General features: G+C 40.4%; 1 protein-coding gene across 2 annotated transcripts in view; it reads left to right on the forward strand.

Annotated features, from left to right (window-relative positions):
• LOC126194916 (transmembrane protein 68) overlaps window positions 1–22,742 on the forward strand; it is a 120,713-nt gene that overhangs the window by 61,264 nt on the left and 36,707 nt on the right. The window contains exons 3-4 of one of the 2 annotated variants that reach the window (XM_049933288.1): window positions 7,522–7,616; window positions 12,122–12,289. In XM_049933288.1, coding sequence (XP_049789245.1) covers window positions 7,522–7,616; window positions 12,122–12,289 — 263 coding nt within the window. The remainder of the gene's footprint in view (window positions 1–7,521; window positions 7,617–12,121; window positions 12,290–22,742) is intronic. The other variant, XM_049933289.1, reaches the window with a different exon arrangement.

Genomic DNA, 22,742 nt, shown 5'->3' on the forward strand with positions numbered 1-22,742 from the left:
TTACTAACAGGTCAGCACACAGGGCCACCAGCATCTCACCATCATTAACATCCGGTCTTCATTCACAAAGCATTGGCCGATTGCTCACACATCATGTTGCGCATGGATGCCAATGGGCTCCTCTACAACCTCCTAATACTGGGCCCTACCAAGTACTGTGATGTAATGCCCATGCTATAGACATCTTGCAAAATGGAAAAAACTATCAGTGTGTCCATTGAAAGAGTGAAACCAGCATGGATCTTACCGATGCATGAAAGCAACGGAATGGTGGAAAGGCGTCACAAAACACCGAAAGTGGTCCTCATGTGTGTCCTTCAGTTCAGGATGACCAAAGGTCAGGCAAGCGTACACCCAGTCAAACTGCTTATCTGTCTGGCTACGCTATGTGATCAAAAGTATCTGGACACCCCCAAAAACATATGTTTTTCATATTGGGTGCATTGTGCTGCCACCTACTGTCAGATACTCCATATCAGTGACCTCAGTAGTCATTAGACATTGTGAGAGAGCAGAATGGGGCGCTCTGCTGGACTTGTGTACTTCGAATGAGGACAGGTGATTGGGTGTCACTTGTGTCATACATTTGTACATGAGATTTCCACACTCCTAAACAGCCCTAGGTCCACTGTTGCCAATGTGATAATGAAGTGGAAACGTGAAAGGACACGTACAGCACAAAAGCGTACAGGCCTACCTCATCTGTTGACTGACAGAGACCACCGAGAGTTGAAGAGAGTCGTAATGTATAATAGGCAGACATCGATCCAGACCATCACATAAGAATTCCAAACTGCATCAGGACCCACTGCAAGTACTATGACAGTAGGTGGGAGGTGAGAAAACTTGGATTTCATGGTCGAGCTGCTACTCATAAGCCACACATCACACTGGTAAATGCCAAATGACACCTTGCTTGGTGTAAGGAGTGTAAACATTGGATGATTGAACAGTGGAAAAACGTTGTATCGAGTGACAATCATGGTACACAATGTGGCGATCAGATGGCAGGGTGTGGGTATGGCGAATGCCTGGTGAATGTCATCTGCCAGCATGTGCCAAGAGTAAAATTCGGAAGCAATGGTGTTATGTGTGGTTGTGTTTTTCATGGAGGGGGCTTAGCACCCCTTGTTGTTTTGTGTGGCACTATCACAGCACAGGCCTACATTAATGTTTTAAGCACCTTCTTGCTTCCCACTGTTGAAGAGCAATTCTGGGATGGTGATTTCATCTTTCAACAAGATCGACCACCTGTTCATAATGCACGGCCTGTGGCGGAATGTTTACACGACAATAACATCATTGTAATGGACTGACCTGCACAGAGTCCTGTCCGGAATCCTATAGAACAACTTTGGGATGTTTTGGAATGCCGACTTCATGCCAGGCCTCACCGACCAACATCCATACCTGTCCTTAGTGAAGCACTCCCTGAAGAATGGGTTGCCATTCCCAAATAAACCTTCCAGCACCTGATTGAATGTATGTCTGCGAGAGTGGAAGCCGTCATCAAGGCTGAGGGTGGGCCAACACCATATTGAATTCCAGCATTAACGATGGAGAGTGCCACAAACTTATGTCATTTTCAGCCAGGGTTCTGGATACTTTTGATCACATAGTGTATATTTATGGGTTCCAGATATGATGATGATAGTATCTTCTGAAACTTCTTTGACAATTCTACGTGTTGCCCTCTTGAGAGTTGTCAGCTCAAAATAAATGGTAATCACATAGTTGCACCAAGGGTTGTCATGTCTCGTAATATGCTAATAAATCTAATACAAGCAAAAATATTTGACATCCTAGAATTTTTCTACAATAGTCACTCCATCTCATTCATTCATTCATTCATTCAAATTCATTCATTCATTAATCCACCCAGTCTATTCTGCACATCTTATCGCAAAAGATAATCTTCAGGAATGTATAAGGGGGTCAAGATGTACATTAACAAACAGCATTACTAATTAGTGACTATTAAATTGCTGTAAACTATTTTTGCTTAATCAAATTAAATGTCACACAATAAATTTAGGAGAAAAGCCAATACTTTGAGCAATGGTGTTGTTTCCTCAGTCTTCATAAACTGTAGCCCAGTTCATAAATGATGGTGGGTCTCACAGGTTGAGGCTCAGACAGGGATTGCAGTGTTGCCAGTTCCAAGTGACAGTTCCGGTATGTGCACACACATACTTTGTGCCTGAAATGAATTTGTTTTCTCCAAATTATGTCACTCTCTTAATTATATAAGTAGTTTACTTGTTGCTTCTATCACCATCAGTGATGACAACTCTCAACAAATGTAATAAAAATTCACTAAACAACTCACTATGATCACATTTAATGCATGCATTGGCAGTGACATTTACAGCAGACTCCTCAGAACATTACTGAATTCTCATTGTCTGTCAGAAAGTGTGTGATGTATCTACACAGAACAAGCCTAAACTCGAGTACCATTGTTTCTGACTCCAAATATACATACTATTCATAATAGTACTGCATCCTTGTTATTTGAATGACTACTCTGATATTTATCAGAATAATAGTTATTTATATACAGTAAGAAGAGAGGTCTGTATACATTGCACTATTAGTCATCCAGCTGATAGAAATCTTGAATCATGTAATTAGATAATTTTTGGAAAGACTTACAAATAATACAAGTTTTGTTTCCTTTCAAATTTATGGCAATTCCAAAATAAAGATCCCCATTTGAACCTGAAACAAGGAGGAAGTCTATAATGGAAATTATTTTTGATTATTGGATTTTGATTGTGTGAATCATAATCCATCTGAATTTTATTATCATTATCATCATCATCTACTGCCAATTAAGTATTAAATACACTGTAGTAGGTGTCAGATGGATGGTGGTGGTGGTGGTGGTGGTGGTGGTGGTGGTGGTGTGTGTGTGTGTGTGTGTGTGTGTGTGTGTGTGTTTGACACGCGCTGATGAAACTTCATGGTAGATTAAAACTATGAGCCGGACAGAGACTCGAACTCAGGAACTTTGCCTTTTGTGGACAAGTGCTCTGTGCCTTTTGTGGACAAGTGCTCTGCTGATTGAGCTATCCAAGCATGACCGACTCCTCACAGCTTTGCTTGGAAGGTAGGAGACAAGGTACTGGTGGAAGTAAGGCCGTGAGGATAGGTTGTGAGTTGTGCTTGTGTAGCTCAGTCAGTAGAGCACTTGCTCATGAAAGCCGAAGGCCCCTGTGGTGTAACTGCAATGCTGGGGATAAAAGAAAATGTTGTCACTATAAGAAAACAAACTGAAAGTTAATCATCTTTCTGTAGTGTTAACGATCACTGAAAAATCAAGTTCTTTCAATATAGTGGGTATAACTTAGCATCTTCAGAATGATAATTAACAGTGTCAACTTATCTTGCTCTCGATGCTTCGCTGCAGATACTGTTTCCTGGATATTTTTTAAGTGAAAAAAAGCTGGATTACTGTATGATTCTCAGTAGTCATATAAAGACAGTTGTTGTTTCAGTTGTACTATATGTTACATCAGAGTCCTTGTCAAAATCTTATATTTTACTGGTCACCTTGTGCAGTTTCTTGCAGGTGCTGCATACATTTGCTGCCAATTGTAACATTGTTACATATAGTAATTTCGCTAATTATAATCACAGTTGTTTTTCAAAATTACAGAAAATGTTATCATTTGGTGGTTACAATTGGAAGTATATAAAGCGGAATACAAGGTCAAGTAATATGTCGTTTCCACAGAAAAATTAGTGAAATGATACAAATAAACAATGCTGACTACATTTTTGTTAATTGCTCTGAAAGTACCCCATCCAAAACTTTCTAACAGGTTTCTGGTTTCAAATATACATATATTATCTTTTGGTGTTTTAATAAATATTACAATAGTCCAAATAATCACATTGTTTACATTGTTAATAAGATTTTGTTTTATGAGTTTCAGTAATTGCTAAGTGATTAGGTGTTGTTATGATTAGCAGTTTAGCAGTTGCATGGTAAGCTGACAGTATGTTAATCAGATATTACTTATTAATATTACTCCATGATAAAATGGGGATTAATTTATTGTACTCACTGTAGTTTTCCAAATATTTAGCAACCGGTCACCAGGCACAGTGTTGTATGGCCTTATTAAATGTTTTGTGTCTCTTCATTCCACCTAGCACATCTGAAGTCACAATTATAAGGCGCATCCTGTATTTGAAAATATTGAAGAAATTACTGGAACATCTTTTCAACAAATGATACTTACAAGAAATCTCACTAACAATGATGAACATGAATAAAGAGCAGTCTGTTGGCAACTTTGTGCTCTTTGTTTCTTCAATTGCGTATCATATGTCCAAAGTGCATGTGTTGTTAAATTGTTGTTTTGTGTGGTCCTTTGTGTTTTAATTAAATGGGTGATAAACAGAAAAAACTTGTAGTGACTATGCATCAAAAACAGCATGCCGCAATGCGATTGGATTCTGAGGTAGCAGCCAAAATTATTGCTTTGGAGTTAGGAGTAGGAAAAAATACTGTTGGAGACTTGAAGAAAAATCAAGCAGAAATAGAAAAGTGGTGTGCTTCCCAAGCTAGTGGAAGTGGAATAAGATTAAGGAAGACAATATTGAATGGTAAGCTTAAAGAAACTAAGAAAGCTTTATTTTAGAGGCACGGACATTTAAGAGGAAAAGTTTTGCTCATTACCGGGTCACTATTGCAGGAAAAAGCATTGCCATTTCAGTGGCAAATAGGAGGAGCAGATTGAGAATTTATTGCGAGTTGTGGGTGGTTGGAGTGGTGGAAAAAACCATTCACTATTTGCCAAATTACCATTACTGAAGAGGCTTTATCTGCTGGGGAAGAGGCTGTATCATTGTTTGAAGACTGCCTTTTGAAGTTAATTTATGAAGAAAGAATTTCTGGCGAACAGTTGTATAATTGTGATGAGACTGGTTTAAATTACAAGATGCACCCTATGAAAATGCTTGCTTCAGAAAAGGAAGCTGCAGCACCCAGATACAAGAAAATTAATGAATTAGTTACCATATTGGCTTGGAGTAATGCAAATGGCAACCACAAGCTTAGTTTTACAGTGATAGCATAATCATGGAAACTTAAAACTGAAAAATCACAAATCACTGCCCCTACATTACACTAATCAAAAGAAAGCATGGATGAATTCATAAGTCTTTTAAACCTCATTCCAAAATGAATTCATACCAGCTGTAGATAAATATTTGAATATCAACAGTTTACTGAGGAAATCTGTTGCTCCTTTTTGATAATGCACATTCACATCCCACCAGTGATGAACTCACAGGTGGAGATATCAGAGCATTTTTTAACCACCAAATCTGACTGCTCTTTGTCAGCCAATGGAGCAGGGCATCCTTGAGTTGCTAAAAAGAAGTATTGCTAAAGTCCTCTCAGTTTGTTTATCGGTGATTGATAATAATGAAGACAGTCAGCGTACTGAAGAGGATTGACTTGCTATATGTCATAAGGTGATTGGCTGAAGTGTGGGAAGAGATTCCAAACATATCATTTTTAAAGTCATGAAAATTCTTTTAGACAATGAAGTTGGGCATTTTAATTTTGAACCCATGTGTTAAGCCAAATTGAAATACGAAAATGATGATATTGTTTTCTTGGTCAAAAATGGACTGGACTGTAAGAACACTGATGCAGAGGACGTAATAGAATGGATGGCAAATGATCATGCTGATGAATTAACTGACAACAGTATTCTGGAAATGATGATGCAGTGGAAGTAACACAAGAGGAGGCGGCAAACTTAGATGACAGGAGAAATCTCATCCCACATTTGCAAGGGTTCTAGATGGTTGAGACAGCACAACAGTACATTAGTGAGCAGGAGGAAGCAATGCCAGCTGACAACATCTGATTGTGCAAGTGGAGGGATATTACAGCACAGGAGAGGGCTATAGGAGGGAAACAGTCATCTATAAAAGCCTTTTAAAAAGACCTCTTTTTTGTTAGGTCTGACTTTTGACATGTGTAATCATGCATTCATTCTTTACAATGCAGATTGTTTTATGTTTCATGTACTAATTTTTGAGATTAGCAGTACATACATAACAAACACTTCTGACTTACATGTATTATGTAAGAAGTCACTAAATATTTATAAAATTGGGTTTTTATATAAAAAAGGGTGTTTTGAATGGTACAGCTGGGGCTGGAAGAGAGCCTATTCAGCTTTTTTATAATTGAGCTTGACCTTCTGCCACATTAGGTTGGATAATTGAGAATCCATTGTAGATGTCAGGTGGAAGTACTGCATGTTTGTCTTTCAGGAAGCATGTCTTGTGTTATTAAGAAATTACAAAGATAGGTCAAGTACAGTGTTTTTGAGTCAGCCCAAGGTTTTAACACTGGTCTAGAAACAAGTGTCTGCTATGTAAACAGTGTCTGTTAGAGTAAGTCAAATTCACTTAATTTCTTGTTCAACTGTTGTCATTTGTTTATTTGTTGATGGTTCGAATTATTTTTACTTTGTTTGTGAAATGTTTTATATACATAAACTGTGTGTGGTGTGCGTGCGTGCGTGCGTGCGTGTGTGTGTGTGTGTGTGTGTGTGTGTGTGTGTGTGTGTGAGGGAGTCAGTGAGTGTTAATGGAGTGTTAGCTCGTAATTGCAACCTGTTATAATTCAGACTTGTTGCCATATCATCCCTAATTAAGTGTTTACACATGTATTTCCTCTTTGTTGTTTCAATTTTTCCATTTTTCCTTGATTATATGAAAAATAAAAAACAGTGGAGATGGTACTGGTCTTCAACAAAGTTTTAACTTGTACCCTACATTCAGATAACACCCAATTTCTTTTTCTTCCCCATCTGTGTCAAAGCCAAGCTACTGCCCAATATCTAATGAGACATTAGTTAACGAACCATTGAGGGAACAAACCTAGAAGAATAATACAAAAACTCATTTTTCCAGGTTTATGAAAGATGTGTAATCACTTAACATAAAAATTGATGATTGCCGCTTCATACTGAAAACACCAAGAAACCTTTCAAATTTTTGATACTTGGTACAGCTGTTCAGTATTTCATAACAATGGAAATTTGAAGAAGGGAACAACAGACAAAAAATTATAAAGCACATTGCAGACAGATGTGTGGCACATTAGTGCTCTTGGAAAAGCATGTCATCACAGTACCTTTTGAACTTTGTTCTCCATCTAATATTAGTACACAACCTACTCTCCTCTAATCTCCCCCCCCCCCCCCCCAATCTCTCTCTCTCTCTCTCTCTCTCTCTCTCTCTCTCCCCCCCCTCTCCCCCCTCTCTCTCTCCCTCCCTCCCTCCCCCCTCCCTCTCCCCCTCTCTCCCTCCCTCCCTCCCCCTCCAGTAATTTAGTTTGTTTGTTTGTGTGTGTGTGTGGGGGGGAGGGTGCATGCATGCATTATTGAGTGTGTGCTAGAAAAGACAAGTTCTCTTTCTTTCTTTCAGCTCCTTTTAATACTGTTAGAATTTTTCAGTTGAACATGGTGTGCATGAAAATTACAGGGAACGTCTTCGACATGCATACGAGACAGACTTCTGGGATGGTGCTCGGAAAACAATTGCTGCCTTATGGGACGCCCATGGCTGGCTTTGGCATGGTAGATAACACTTGATACCATAAATTCTTCTCATGTAAACATGTAATTTTGAATATTTTTGTTGTAACCACAGTTCATATAAAATTAGAGGCAGCATAACTTAAGGTAGTACTTTACCTTTTTTGATTAAAAAATGTGGAAAACCGAGTGGAACATGCAAGGCAAGAGTTGGGTCTTTAGTCTGTCTGGGAAAAATTTTTGATCAGTTCATAACAACATAACTTCAGTAAAATCACGCACATTATAAGATAATAAAACTAAGAGATTAAAGAGGTAAGTACAAAGGAGAATGGTGTTTTGTTGACAAGTCTATGTTTCAGTTAGTTCACAGAACAGGAAATGAGTGCTTGTGAAGCAATTCAGTATCTGGGTCATTACTAGTAGAGGCAGCATGATAGACCTTTGTTATTGGCAGCTGGAGAAAACTTTTCTGTCTCTGCTGTTGGCATCTCTACACAACACCCACTTGACATATTGTAATATTATGTGATGTGAGAATGTTGCTCAACAAAATTTATTTCTTCTACTGTACATCAAAAGCCATGGCTTATGTCAAAAGTATTAGAGTTCATGTAGTGAGAACTGCATCAGCTGTGAGGCTTACATATTTGTATTTGCTGAGTAAACCATGCACAATTTCTGAGTTGCTTTTAGGGTTCTTTCTCTTTCACATATCTAAAAGAACTTATCTGACTTCCCACAAACAGCCACCAGGTGTAGAGCTTATAGAGTATACTGCATACATCCCCCCCCCCTTTCCTTTTCCATTCACAAAATGGTATGCAATAAGGAAGCCTGTTAACACCCCTGTGTATAATCTCAAATACCGCTAAGTTTACTGTAAAATTTAAATCTACATCCATATTGTGGAAACCACTATGAAGTGCATGTATGTAGATGTAGATATAGAAAGGGTACTTCCCATTTTATCACTTGTTAATGTTTGTTCCCATTCCATTTGTGTATTGAGTACAGGAAGAATGATAACTTACATGCTTTTTGCTTGTGTAATTGGTCTAATCTGGTCTTTTCAGTCCCTACAATAGTGATACATAGAGGGTTGTTGTATAGTACTAAATCCTCAGTTAATACTGGTTCTCAAAATTTTGTAAGTAGGCTTTTGCAAGTTAGTTGTCATATGTATCCAAGTTTCTGAACTTCATGTTTTTCTGCAACTCTGTAAGCTCTTCCATGGTCAAATTAATCTTCTTTGTATATGTTCAGTGTGGACGTGAGACTATTTACCATATGGTTACTAACCTGTAGAGGATTGATGTGCAGACTGTGCGCAGCAGGATTTGTGTTGTTAGTAGTTGCCATTAGGCACCGTTACTGGCGGAGCAACATAGGGTTGAAAACGTAAGCATCAATTTGCATTACAGTTGCAGAGTCAACATGGATCTGTACAAGGTGAGCAGGGCTTTACTTGTTAAACTGTTTTATCAAAACAACAGCAATAGTGCTGCTACACAGAGGTAATCTTTCCACACTGGGGTTGAAGAACATGCTTCAGAAGTTCTAATGAACTGGTGATTTGGGAGTTGCTCCTGGGAGAGGCTGACAGCCAATTGCACCACAAATTATTGAAGAAGTTACGGTTTCCATGGCTGAGAATACTGGATGCAGTGTGCAACCTTCAAGCAGTGCATGGGCTGTGTCACAACAGCTTCACTTTCCATGGTCCACCATTGTTTGGGGCAGCAGCAGAGCAATCTCTAGTGTGCTTCCAGGCTGTCATGGGTGCAGATGGTTGCCATAGTGAGCAACGTTTGTAACATGGAATGTAAACATGGTACGCAGTTAACAGATGGTACCCTCTCATTAAATAAAAATGTGTTTCTTTCAATGATTTATTGGTTATCTCTCTCCTGCATGTTCTTATTGAATGTTTCTACTAAGTTTCATTGTCCTATGATCACATGTTTGTCATGGGGACCCCATCAGGTAGCGGAAGTTTAATTATAACCACCCTGTACTTAATTATGTATAACTGCACATCTGCAAAAAAATCTGATATTACTATTAAAACTGCCTGTCAGGTACACTATTGCTCGTTAATTTCAATGAACCGTGACAGATATCTGATTTTTGAATATGAATTACAACAAAACATCATTTCTCCAAAAATATAATTATATAAACTTAGACTATGCAAGTCGAGGTTAGATATCAGCTATATTACAGAAAGGATAGATTAAAAAATGGAAAATCCAGGAAGAAATAATGGCAATACTATGAAAAGGATATTTGCTACTCACAATAAATTGACACCACGAATCCTGCAGGGCTGTCCATAGATATGTAAGGGTACGAGGGGATGGAGATCTCTTCTGAACAGCACGTTGCAAGGCATCCCAGATATTCTCAATAATTATGTCTGGGGGAGTTTGGTGACCAGTGGAAGTGGTTAAACTTGGAAGAATGTTCCTGGAGCCACTCTGTAGCAATTCTGGACATGGTGTGTTGCATTTTTTTGCTGGAATTGCCCAAGTCTGTCGGAATGCGCAATGGACACGAGTGGATGCAGGTGATCAGACAGGATACTTGCGTATGTGTCACCTGTCAGTCATGTCTAGACATATTAGGGGTCCCATATCACTCCAACTACACGCACCCCACATCTTTAACAGAGCTTCCACCAGTTTGAACAGTCCCCTGCTGACATGAATGGTCCATGGATTCATGAGATTGTTTCCATACCTGTACACATCCAACCACTCGATACAATTTTAAATGAGTCTTCTGACCAGGGAACATTTTTCCAGTCATAAACAGTCCACTGACAGTGTTCACGGGTCCAGGCGAGGCGTAAAGCTTTGTATTGTGCAGTCGTTGAATGGCCCAGCTTGGAAATATACAGCAATTTGCAGAAGGGTTGCACTTCCATCACGTTGAATGATTTTCTTCAGTCGTCGTTGGTCCCGCTCTTGAAGGACATTTTTCCGGCTGCATCAGTGTCAGAGATTTGATGTTTTACCAGATTCCTGATATTCACGGTATGCTCTTGAAATGATTGTACGGGAAAATCCCCAGTTGATTGCTACTTCAGAGATGCTGTGTCCCATTGCTTGTGTGCCAACTATAACACCACATTTAAACTCACTTAAATCTTTGATAACCTGCCATTGTAGCAGCAGTAACCAATCTAGCAACTGAACCAGACACTTGTTGTGTTTGTAGGCTTTGCTGACTGCAGCGCTGTGTTTTGGCTGTTTACATATCTCTGTATTTGAATACGCATGCCTAAACTAGTTTCTTTGGCACTTCAGCGTATGAAAGTTTTAAAATGATACATGGTAGGCAAATTGTCTTCATTGTTTTGTATTTTAGATGGTATGAACAAGTGATAATATATCAGCATAAATTTGCAAAGAAAAAGGAGGAGGGGGTACAGTTCCTAGATAATTGAGGAAACATGCTTCTCATTTTTCCCCGAGAAGACAATGAGTACTGAGTGTCTGTAGTATCAAGTATTGTGAATAGTCTGCAATGTGTATAACTCTTGCATAAGGTCTATGATGGAATGCTCGAACTTATGAGCCTCTACTGTTCTGTGCTTTATCTGTGAACAAGTGGTGGCATATTTGCTTGAAAAACACAGTAAATCAGCAGTAGTCACACTCCTCTAAGCCACAAAATACGGGACATGGCAAAGGCACTCAACATCCCTTTCAGCTAACCAAAATATGTAAGGTTTCAGATACTAGAGACCCAGGAAATACGAAGTCTCTATTTTACCTAGATATACTGAATGAGTAAGAAAACTAAAAATATGTATTCAAAGCAATAATGACATTAAATAAGAAATGTCTATTTCTATGACCGTAGCCACAAGTATGTGATCAACCATAATTGGTATAGCCTCTAAAAACAGTTTACGTTCCACTGAAATATAAATATTAATAAAACTAAAACTCGTTTCACCAGTACAGAAGTAACCTATATTTGTCCCAGAAATTTTAAAATAATTATAGTAATTTTTATATTTTCAGATAGTATTGGAACTTATTTTGTGGGACTAATATCATTGTAGATTGCTGGAAATGCCTTTTATACATGCAGATTACCAAGTATGTCTATTGTCAGAACTCCAGATTGAATGGAAATCTGTACTCTCATCCATCTTCCCCTTTGCGCTCAGACAACTGAGTTGGTAATCTTATCATGGGTCAGAGAAACATAGAACATAACAACTCCTCCCTCTTGTTGTACCACGCCATATAAAGCACCATAATATTTGGATAAGCCATCAGTTTGACAACATTAGTTATGCTTATGGTATCTGTACCTACAATTATATACAGCGTAGATGTATTTACAAATTGAAATAGGATGGTAAATAGAGAAAAATGTTGAATTTCCTTACTATTCGTGTTATTTCTGTGTAATGAATATTTTTAAAAATGTAGTAAACCAGTATTTGCTTATTCTGTTAGGTAGCTATTATTTTACATACCTCAATTGCAGAAATATTTTGGAGTTAAATAATACTATTTTATTTCCAGGTTATGAAGTAAATGGAATGGATAACATCCCAGATGAATCACCTGCCTTAATTGTTTACTATCATGGTGCTATTCCTGTTGACTTGTATTATTTTATATCAAAGGCCTACCTTTTTAAGAATCGTCTTATACATACAGTTGCAGACAGGTTCCTCTTCAAAATACCAGGTGATTGCATTTCTTTGGCAAACGCTTACTTAATATTGGGGGCAGGTGTTAGTAAAAGGAATTTAGAGTGTAATGTGTACTTACATAGGCTACATTTAATGTGGCAAGAATGCTAGTTGTTGAAAAAGGGGGATAGCAGGGGAATACCACTTTCCGAGTTGAAATAAATAACTGCTGTTTTTCTTCTATTGGTAGCATAACAATCACATGTCCATGCTGATGTGTATGAAAGAATAATAGTTTGGTCCTTAGACTACTGGTTTCAGTCAGCAATGACCATCTTCAAATCTGCTTCAAAACATTGGAAACTAAATACAACTAGTGAACAGATTACATCTTAGAACAATAAAATATGCCCTAATGAAAAATTACTATTTTCATGACTATGAAAGCATGCCTGTAAAATACAGGATGACAATTATTGAAGTATATGAAATAAAATCATCATAACTTCTGAAAGGTTTGCATTAGGGCGTTGAAACTGCAGGCTTGGCCGTGGGGCATAATGGGAATTAGTATGGTTTGTTTTAGCGATAAAACCCACTTTTGTTTGGATGGATTCATCAATAACCAAAACTGACACATTTGGGGGACTGAGAATCTGCATTTTGCGATTAAGAAGTCTCTTCACCCTCAACGGGTGACTGTGGACTGTGTGGTGTGCATTGTCCAGTCACAGAATAATTGGTGCAATGTTCCTTGGTGGCGTGGTGACTACCGAATGGTATGTGAAGGTTTTGGAAGACGATTTCATTCCTATTATCCAAAGTGACGCTGGTATAGACAAGATGTGGTTCATGTGAGACCGAGCTCGACCCCCACCGAAGCAGGATAGTGTTTGATCTCCTGGAGGAACACGTTGGGGACCGCATTCTGGTTCTGGAGTATCCACAGGCCGCTGGCATGGGCCTCAATTGGCCACCATATTCTCCGGATCAGAATACATATGACTCCTTTTTGTGGGGCTATATTAAAGACAAGGTGTACAGCAATAACCCCAAAACCATTGCTGAGCTGAAAACAGGCATTTAGGAGGTCATCAACAGCACTGATGTTCTGACACTTGAGTGGGCCAAGCAGAATTTCATTATTTTTCTGCACCACATCATCGCCAATGATGTCAGGCATATCGAACATGTCATAACCTAAATCCGAATATCTGTAGTGATGTTTACGTTTTGAATAAAGTGTGTGCACACTGCAGTTTGTAACTAATTTACATTTTTTTTCATATAGTTCAATAATTGTCACCCTGTATGATGATACAAACGTATTTTATAACATGTCCTAATACACATCAAAAATGTTTTGCATCACCCCAGTTCCCAGAACTCCTGAAGACAGACATTGACTGTGGATATTGTATCACAGACAACAGTCTCTTTGACTGTTGAGAGATGTCACTAAATCCGCCCAAAGATGTAAACAATCGTGCATGAGCAGCGCCTATTGGACAGAGGGGGTCCAACAGCCGATCAGTTCCATTCATTCCACCAGGAAGGAGGTAGACAACTCATTTTGTCTGAAATTCAACCATGCCTCAATGGTCAATACCATGGTTTAATCACACCCGCATTGTTACTTTGTGCCAGGAAGGGCTCTCAACAAGGGAAGTGTACAGGCGTCTTGGAGTGAAACAAAGCGGTGTTATTCAGACATGGAGGAGATACGGAGAGAGAGAAACTGTCGATGACATGCGTCACTCAGGCAGCCCAAGAACTACTACTGCAGTGGATGACCGCTACCTTTGAATTATGGCTTGGAGGAACCCTGACAGCAATGCTATCATGCTGTATAATGCTTTTTGTGCAGCCACAGGACGTAGTATTAAAATTCAAACTGTGCGCAATATGCTGCGTGATGAACAATTTCATTCCCGACGTCCATGGTGAGGTCAGTCTTTGCAACCACGACACCATGCAGCACGGTACAGATGGACTCGACAACATGCAAATGCACCACTCAGGATTGGCATCAAGTTCTCTTCATCAATGAGTGTTGCATATTCCTTCAACCAGACAATCGTCAGAAAAGTGTTTGTGGGCAATCCAGTCAGGCTGAATGCCTTACATACTCTGTCCAACGAGTGCAGCAAGGTGGAGGGAGGTTCCCTGCTGTTTTGGAGTGGCATTATGCGAAGCCGACGTATGCCACTGGTGGTCATGGAAGGCGCCATAACGGCTGTATGGTACGTGAATGCCATCCTCTGACCGATAGTGCAACCATATCGGCAGCATATTGGCGAGGCATTCGTCTTCATGAACGTGCACATCTTGTGAATAACTTCCTACAGGATAACGACATTGCTCGACTAATGTGGCCAGCCTGCCTGGGATGGATTGAAAAGAGCTGTTTATGGACAACATGACCTACCAATCACTTTGAGGGATCTATGCCAAATCACGGTTGAGTAGTGGGACAATCTGGACCAATGGTGCCTTGACAAACGTGTGGATAGTATGCGAATACAAATACAGGCATGCATCAGTGCAAGAGGACATGCTGCTGGGTATTACAGGTACTGGTGTGTACAGCAGTCTGGACCACCCCCTCTGAAGGTCTCGCTTTATGGTGGTACAACATGCAATGTGTGGTTTCCATGAGCAATAAAAAGGGTGGAAAAGATGTTTATGTTGATCTTTATTCCAATTTTCCGTACAGGTTCTGGAACTGTGAGAGCTGAGGTGATGCAAAACTTTTTTGATGTGTGTGTGTAATAAAGCCGTAGTGACAGTGTCACAAAATATATTCAAAATCTGCATAATATCACACACACATGTAAAATATTATGTAAACTAGACCACAGTTCTGGCAAGCCACACTGCCTCTATCACTACTGATCATAACAGACTGCACATAGTAGCCACAACATATGTTTATGGCATAAGCTCATTAGATGTCACTACTCTAAGTCTACACATATTCGTCAGTTATAAAGATTGTACAGTATTTAAGAAATAAAGAGTACAATAGTAAAGTCTGTAGTGGGCTCGCCAAATGTATAAGTTATTACAGTGGATGAAGTGTAATAATTAAAAACTCAAATAAAGTTAAATTTAAAATTGTTAAAAGGAAATGGTTAAGTGATAATATATGACTCGGAGATGCTCTGGTGGTCATTTTAGATAAGAATAATGAGATACACAATAAAATGCTCATAGAGTTCATTAAATAACATAAACTTGATAGAATAACTAAGGAAAGAAGCGAAAGCGAAAAAGGATGAAAACAAAAGACTAAAGTAAATGATCAGCGACATCTGTTAGTGCAGCCGCCAGAACGCAGCTTAGGCTAGAAGTCGGAGGAACTTAACCACCAGAGAGCCTCATATACCCTGTGACATGCCACTGCAAGAAAAGTATAATAAAATATTGTAACAGTTGCTTAATAAAAATAGCTTGTTAATGAAATGTATTATATAAAAAAAGAAGGGAAAATCAAATGCAAGAGTAAAATGAAAGATGGTAGAAAATGGAGCAAATAAGTGATGCACTTTATGCTATGTAACGACAGGGCAAGATACACATGCGAGAGGCATTCAGTCATTAATAAATCAATGTACGCGTCAGGTACAAGATCACATTGCCCAGCGAGCACTTTCGCCGGCTCCTGTGACCATGTCGTAATTTGTTAGAATAACAGTTAACTACATTTAAACAAAAATGGAAATCGGGCACTACTCATCTGCAGCTGATTGGTGTGTGACACATACAATGAGCTGACAAGTCATTGGATAGTTTATGCACATATACAGTTGGCAGTAGTATCGCACATGCTAGGTATAAAAGGACAGTGCATTGGCGGAGCTGTTATTTGTACTCAGGTGATTCATGTGAAAAGGTTTCAATGGGATTATGACCGCACAAGTGGAATTAACATTGAGTGGTAGTTAGAGCTAGGTGCGAGGGATATTCCATTTCGAGAATGATTATGTAATCCTGCAAGCATCCACAGTATCTAGAGTATGCCAAGAATACCAGGCATTACCTCTCACCATGGACAATGCAGTGGCTGATGGCCTTCACGGAGAGCAGCAGCATTTTCATGGAGTTGTTGATGTGATTAGACAAGTGACACAGTGCAAAATAACAACAGAAGTCAATGTGGGATGTATGATGAACGTACTCATTAGGATAGTGTGGCTACATTTGGCATTAATAGTGGTGCAAGTGTCTGCTAACAGCACAAAATAGCCTACAGCACCTGTCAAGAGCTCATGACCATATCGGTTCGGCCCTAGACAACTGGAAAATCATGGGCTGGTCAGACGAGTTCCAGTTTCAGCTGATATGCGCTGACGGTAGTATTTGAGTGTTGTGCAGAGCCCATGAAGCCATGGACCTAAGTCATCAACAAGGCACTGTGCAAGCAGGTGGTGGCTTCATAATGGTGTGGGCTGTGTTTACATGGAATGGACTGGGTCTTCTGAGCCAACTGAACCGACCATTGACAGGAAATGGTTTTGTTTGGTTACATGGAAACCATTTGCAGCTATTCAGAGACTTCATGTTCCCAAACAACTATGGAATTTTTATGTATGAGCAAAATTTCACCAGGCCATAAATGTTTGAAGTTGGTTTAGAGAACATTCTGGACAATTTGAGCAAACGATTTGGCCACCCATATCGCCCAACATGAATCCCATTCAACATTTATGGGTCGTAATCGAGATATTGGTTTGTGCAAAAAATTCTGTAACAACTTTTGCAGTTGTGGCCGGCTATGGAGGCAGCATTGCTCAATATTCCTGCAGGGGACTTCCAACAACTTGTTGAGTCTATGCCACATAGAGTTGCTGCACTGTGCCAGGCAAAAGAAGGTCTGACACAATATTAGGCTTTATCTTATGACTTTTGTCACCTCAGTGTAACTGGAATCTTTGCACCATTTAGAAGTCTTTAACTGTGAATAGTAATCTTTTTTGATACATAAGCTTACCTATATTCACTCATTAAAAAACCAGTTTGATAATGATACTTTTGGTAACAGTCACCATACATCTTCATGAATAATGATACTTCTAAAAGAGATTTATAACTCTATATTAGAAAATTAATAACAAAATTAATTTGGGGAGAGTAACATGCTTTACGTCTTTCCATAGTATTGCTTTATTATGACAAACATTTCTGGTAATCTTATGGTTTTTTAACCAGGATGCCAGGCTGGTATGTGTTAATAACTGAATGATTTTACATGACTCTGACTTCTAATACAAATGTTGATAAACAAAACTGATTGTGCTTTTGCATACTTTAGTTACAAGAAATAATCTTAAAGACATTGACGTCCCATAAGTACCATAGCACTCTGGCTATTCTTTCACTTCATAATAGGGTTTTTTGTCTTAAAGTTAATTTTGTTGAAGTTACATTCTGATTACTTAAAAATCTTAAACTTTCATAGAGCTGTACTCCACGCATTGATCCACTATAGGTGAGTGTTTGCCTTTTCCTTATTTCATGTTTAAAGTTCATTATACTACTTTCACCTAATTCCTAAGATACATCCTTTTCTCCTATTAAATCACCTTTCCTTCTTTTCCCTTCCAACGTAGTGTGTCTCTACACAACATCCTCCAACCTATCCCCCATTATATTTACACAGTTATAGGGCCTACCTTCTTGGTACACTTACCCTATATATTAACATATATTATGAAAGATTGCTACTCACTATATAGAGGAGATGAGTCACAGACAGGCACAACAAAAAGACTGCTATACATGTGAACTTTCAGTCAAAAGACCTCCTTATAATGAAGAGTACACACACACACACACACACACACACACACACACACACACACACACACACACATTCACACCTCGCAGAAACATGACCTCTGTCTCTGGCCATTGAGGCTGGACTGCGAGCAACTGCGTCTGATGGGAGCAGCAATCTGGGTGATGGGGATAAGGAGCAGGTTGGGGTAGGGTGGGAAGGGGGGGGGGGAGAGCATGGTAATGGTGAAGGGGGGGGCATAGTGCTGTTTATAGGAGCATGCAGGGATGGGGTGGGGACAGGGTAGGGCTGCTAGATATTGTCTGGAGGTTTGAGGGGGAGGGAGGGAGGGGGGAAGCATAAAAGGAGCGAAGTAGAGGAGGGGCTCGGGGAAAGACACAGACAAATTAGCGGATGTGTTGGTAGAATAGAAGGCTGTGTAGTGCTAGAGTGGGAACAGGGAAGGGGATAGGTGTATGAAGGACAGGAACTAGTGAAAGTTGAGTCCACGGGTGTTACTGTACCTTGGGATATACACTATGTGATCAAAAGTATCTGTAACCCCCAAAAACATATGTTTTTCATATTAGGTGCACTATGCTGCCACCTACTACCAGCTACTCGATATCAGTGACCTCAGTAATCATTAGACATTGTGAGAGAGCAGAATGGGGTGCTCCGCTGGACTCATGGACTTCGAATGTGGTCAGGTGATTGGGTATCACTTGTGTCATACATTTGTACATGAGATTTCCACACTCCTAAACAGCCCTAGGTCCACTGTTTCCAATGTGATAATGAAGTGGAAACGTGAAAGGACACGTACAGCACAAAAGCGTACAGGCCGACATTGTCTGTTGACTGACAGAGACCGCCAAGAGTTGAAGAGGGTCGTAATGTGTAATAGGCAGACATCTATCCAAACCATAACATAGGGATCCCAAACTGCATCAGGACCCACAACAAGTACTATGAGAGTAGGCGGGAGGTGAGAAAACTTGGATTTTGTGGTCGAGCTGCTGCTCATAAGCCACACATCACACTGGTAAATGCCAAATGACACCTTGCTTGGTGTAAGGAGCGTAAACATTGGATGATTGAACAATGGAAAAACGTTGTGTCGAGTGACAAATCATGGTACACAATGTGGCGATCAGAGGGCAGGGTGTGGGTATGGTGAATGCTGGGTAAACATAATCTGCCAGCGTGTGTAGTGCCAACAGTAAAATTTGGAGGTGGTGGTGTTATTGTGTGGTCATGTTTTTCATGGAGGGGGCTTGCACCCCTTATTGTTTTGCTTGACTCTATAACAACACAGGCCTACATTGATGTTTTAAGCACCTTCTTGCTTCCCACTGTTGAAGAGCAATTCAGGGATGTCAGTTGCATCTTTCAACATGATTGAGCACCTGTTCATAATGCACCACCTGTGGCAGAGTGGTTACATGGCAATAACATCCCTGTAATGGACTGGCCTGCACAGAATCCTAACCTGAATCCTATAGAAAACCTTCAGGATGTTTTGGAACGCAGATTTCATGCCAGGCCTCATCGACAGACACCGATACCTCTTCTCAGGGCAGCACTTGTTAAGAATGGACTGTCATTCCCCAAGATAACTTCGAGCATCTGATTGAATGTATGTCTGCGAGAGTGGAAGCTGTCATCAAGGCTAAGGGTGGACCAACACCATATTGAATTCCAGCAATACCAGTGGAGGTCACCACGAACTTGTAAGTCATTTTTAGCCAGGTGTCCGGATACTTTTGATCAAATAGTGTATTGCAGGGAAATTCGCACCTGTGTGATTCAGAAAAGATGGTGATCTTAGAAATGATCCAGGTGGTGCAGCTATGAAGTAGTCATGGAAGTGAAGCATGTTGTGATGGGCAGCATGTTCAATAACTGGATGGTCCAGCTATCTCTTGGCCACAGTTTGTCAGTGGCCATTCAAGTGGACAGACAGCTTGCTGTTTGTAATGCCCATGTAGAAAGCAGCACCGTTGTTGCAACTTAGTTTGTAGCTCACATTACTGCTTTCACATGTAGCCCTGCCTTCGATGGAATAGGTGATGGTTGTGATTAGACTGGAGAAGGTGGTGGTGGTGGTGGTGGTGGTGGTGGTGGTGGGAAGAAGTATGGGACAAATCATGCATCTATATCTGTTACAGGGATATGAGGCATGGAGTTGGGAGCAGTGGTAGAGTAGGGATGAACAAGGATATTGCTTAGGTTCATTAGGTGGCGGAATACCAATGTGGGAGGGATTGGATTCAGTTTCTCCGGTCGTGGGCGGTACTGAGGTACAAGGGGAGTAATCAGACAGTGGGAATGTGGGAGCTGGTAAATGACTTGAGAGACGAGGCACATGAGTCCTGTTTTTGTATGAGATTGGGAGGGTAGTTTGTCTGGGAAGGCCTCAGTGAGATCCTTGGTATATTTCAAGAGGGACTGCTCATCGCTAAAGACACGACAGACACTGGTGGCTAAGCTGTTAAGAACATCTTGGTATGGAATTGGTGGCAACTGTCCAAGTGAAGATATTGCTGGTCGTTTTTAGGTTTGATTTGGATGGAGGTACTGATGTAGCAATCTTTGAAGTGAAAGTCAACATCAACGAAAGTGGTTTGTTGGGCTGAGAAGAACTAAGTGAAGCAAATGAGCGAGAAGGTGGTGAGACAGCTGGACCACCCATTTGCGTGACATGCTGCCCAACACAACTGGCTTCACTTCAGTGATTACTGTGCTGTCTGGATCCTTCCTACTAACACCAGCTTTCTCTCTCTCTCTCTCTCTCTCTCTCTCTCTCTCTCCCACTCCCTCTCCCCCCTCCCTGCGTGCCCCCTCCCCCCTCCCTGCGTGCCCCCTCCCCCCTCCCTGCGTGCCCCCTCCCCCCTCCCTGCGTGCCCCCTCCCTGCGTGCTCTCTCTCTCTCTCTCTCTCTCTCTCTCTCTCTCTCTCTCTCTCTCTCTCTCTCTTACCCCCTCCTATACTTCTCTCCTTTTCAGCTCCCCTTCACCCCACCCCCAAACCTCCCAACTGCACCTAGCAGCCCTACTCTGCCCCACCATGTTGCTGCATGCTCCCATAAGCAGCACTACCTCCACCCTGCCATCCGTCCACCTTCCTGTTACAGCACAGCCTCCTCTTTACCCCCACGCCCCCAGACAGCTACTCCCATCGTGTGCTGTTGTTCGTAGTCTGCTCTCAGTGGCCAGAGTGTGGTCGTGTGTGCGAGGTGTGCTTGTGTGCATGTTTTCTGCATTAAAAGCGCACATACATAGCAGTATTTCTGTTGTGCCTCTCTACAACTCAACATCTCCTTTATGTGATGAGTAGCAATCTATACTTTTCATAACATTGTTGTTATTCCTTCCTGAATTTTCAACTCGCTCTTACCATAGTACATATATTTGGGTACACCCCTCCGTTCATAACTAATACCTTCTGCTCATAACAATCCCTACTTTTTTGAGAGATTCTTACTTCTACCTTGCAAATGAAAAACATAATCACATAGTTGTATTTTTTATCTTACTTTAGTGTTGTAAGTACACACAATTTATTTCTTCCCTTTTGATAGTTCTGTTACATATTCCTGTGCCATTGTAACCAGCAAACACTGGCATACTGTTATTTCATTTTGTTTGCTAGTTATTCAATCATTTTAACATGTCACAAATATTATTTTAGTGCTCGTGTGTGTGTGTGTGTCTTCAATATTGCTTTTAGTGGTTGTATTAGCATGATGTGAATGTTATTTTATTGGTCAACATTTTGGCCATTTCTTCTTCATGTGTATCTTTCAGCTATCTTTAGACTGATCCAGAAGATTGCCCTGTGATGATGTCTTGGTAAATTTATTATTGAAAGTGCCAGATTCCATCACTTTCCAGGCTGAAGTGCTTTATTAAACTGATCTCTAAGCAAATTTCAAATGCCTCTTTCACCACCGAGTCCCAATAAGATCAGGTAAATTCCAAAAACATCAGGTAAATGCTTAAATATTGTCGTTTTCCTATGTTTGATGATATGTTTCCCATATATGGCAGGAAAGCCATGGACTTAAATCTTTCTGTGTCTTCTCCATTCCTTTTGGCCACCTTTGGATTCACTCATAGCACCTCATTTTTCTGCTTTGAAAATACCCATTGGCTTCAGACATACTCTTTAAACGCAGGAGCTCATCCTGCAGATTGCTCTCATCAGCAGTGATGTTTGCCCTATGAACCAAAGATCTGAGAAGACTCATAGTCTGGGAAGGATGGTGGCATCTGTTTGTACACAATAAGACAAATCCTCAGCAAGCACAAAGTTGGTGATTTTTGTCCTCCACGGAAGACAGCAGCATCCTTGGGTTCCATTAAAGATGATTTGGTGCTCCTGAACGCTAGCAATAACAAGATCCCCTGCAAATGTGACCTTTCATATATCGGACAGACAACTTGTACAGTCCAGTAGAGATAGTGACTTCAGCTTGGATAATTAATGGAATCTGGTACTACCAGTAATAAACTTACAAAGACATCGCAACAGTGCAGTTCACAGTGATACATCGACATTCCAGTGTGGATCGACCAGGCATCTACAGATGTAATCGATAAACACTGTACTACTTGGCTAGCGATCAACGTGTCAGGCACTGGTGCATCTGTGGCCCATGTGCAGTGACACAGTCTGCGAGTGTAAAAGAACAGAGTGCATGCTAGTGTGTCAGTCTTTCGTCTCAC

The sequence above is a fragment of the Schistocerca nitens genome, chromosome 7 (assembly GCF_023898315.1).
Source record: "Schistocerca nitens isolate TAMUIC-IGC-003100 chromosome 7, iqSchNite1.1, whole genome shotgun sequence".
Taxonomy (NCBI): Eukaryota; Metazoa; Arthropoda; class Insecta; order Orthoptera; family Acrididae; genus Schistocerca; species Schistocerca nitens.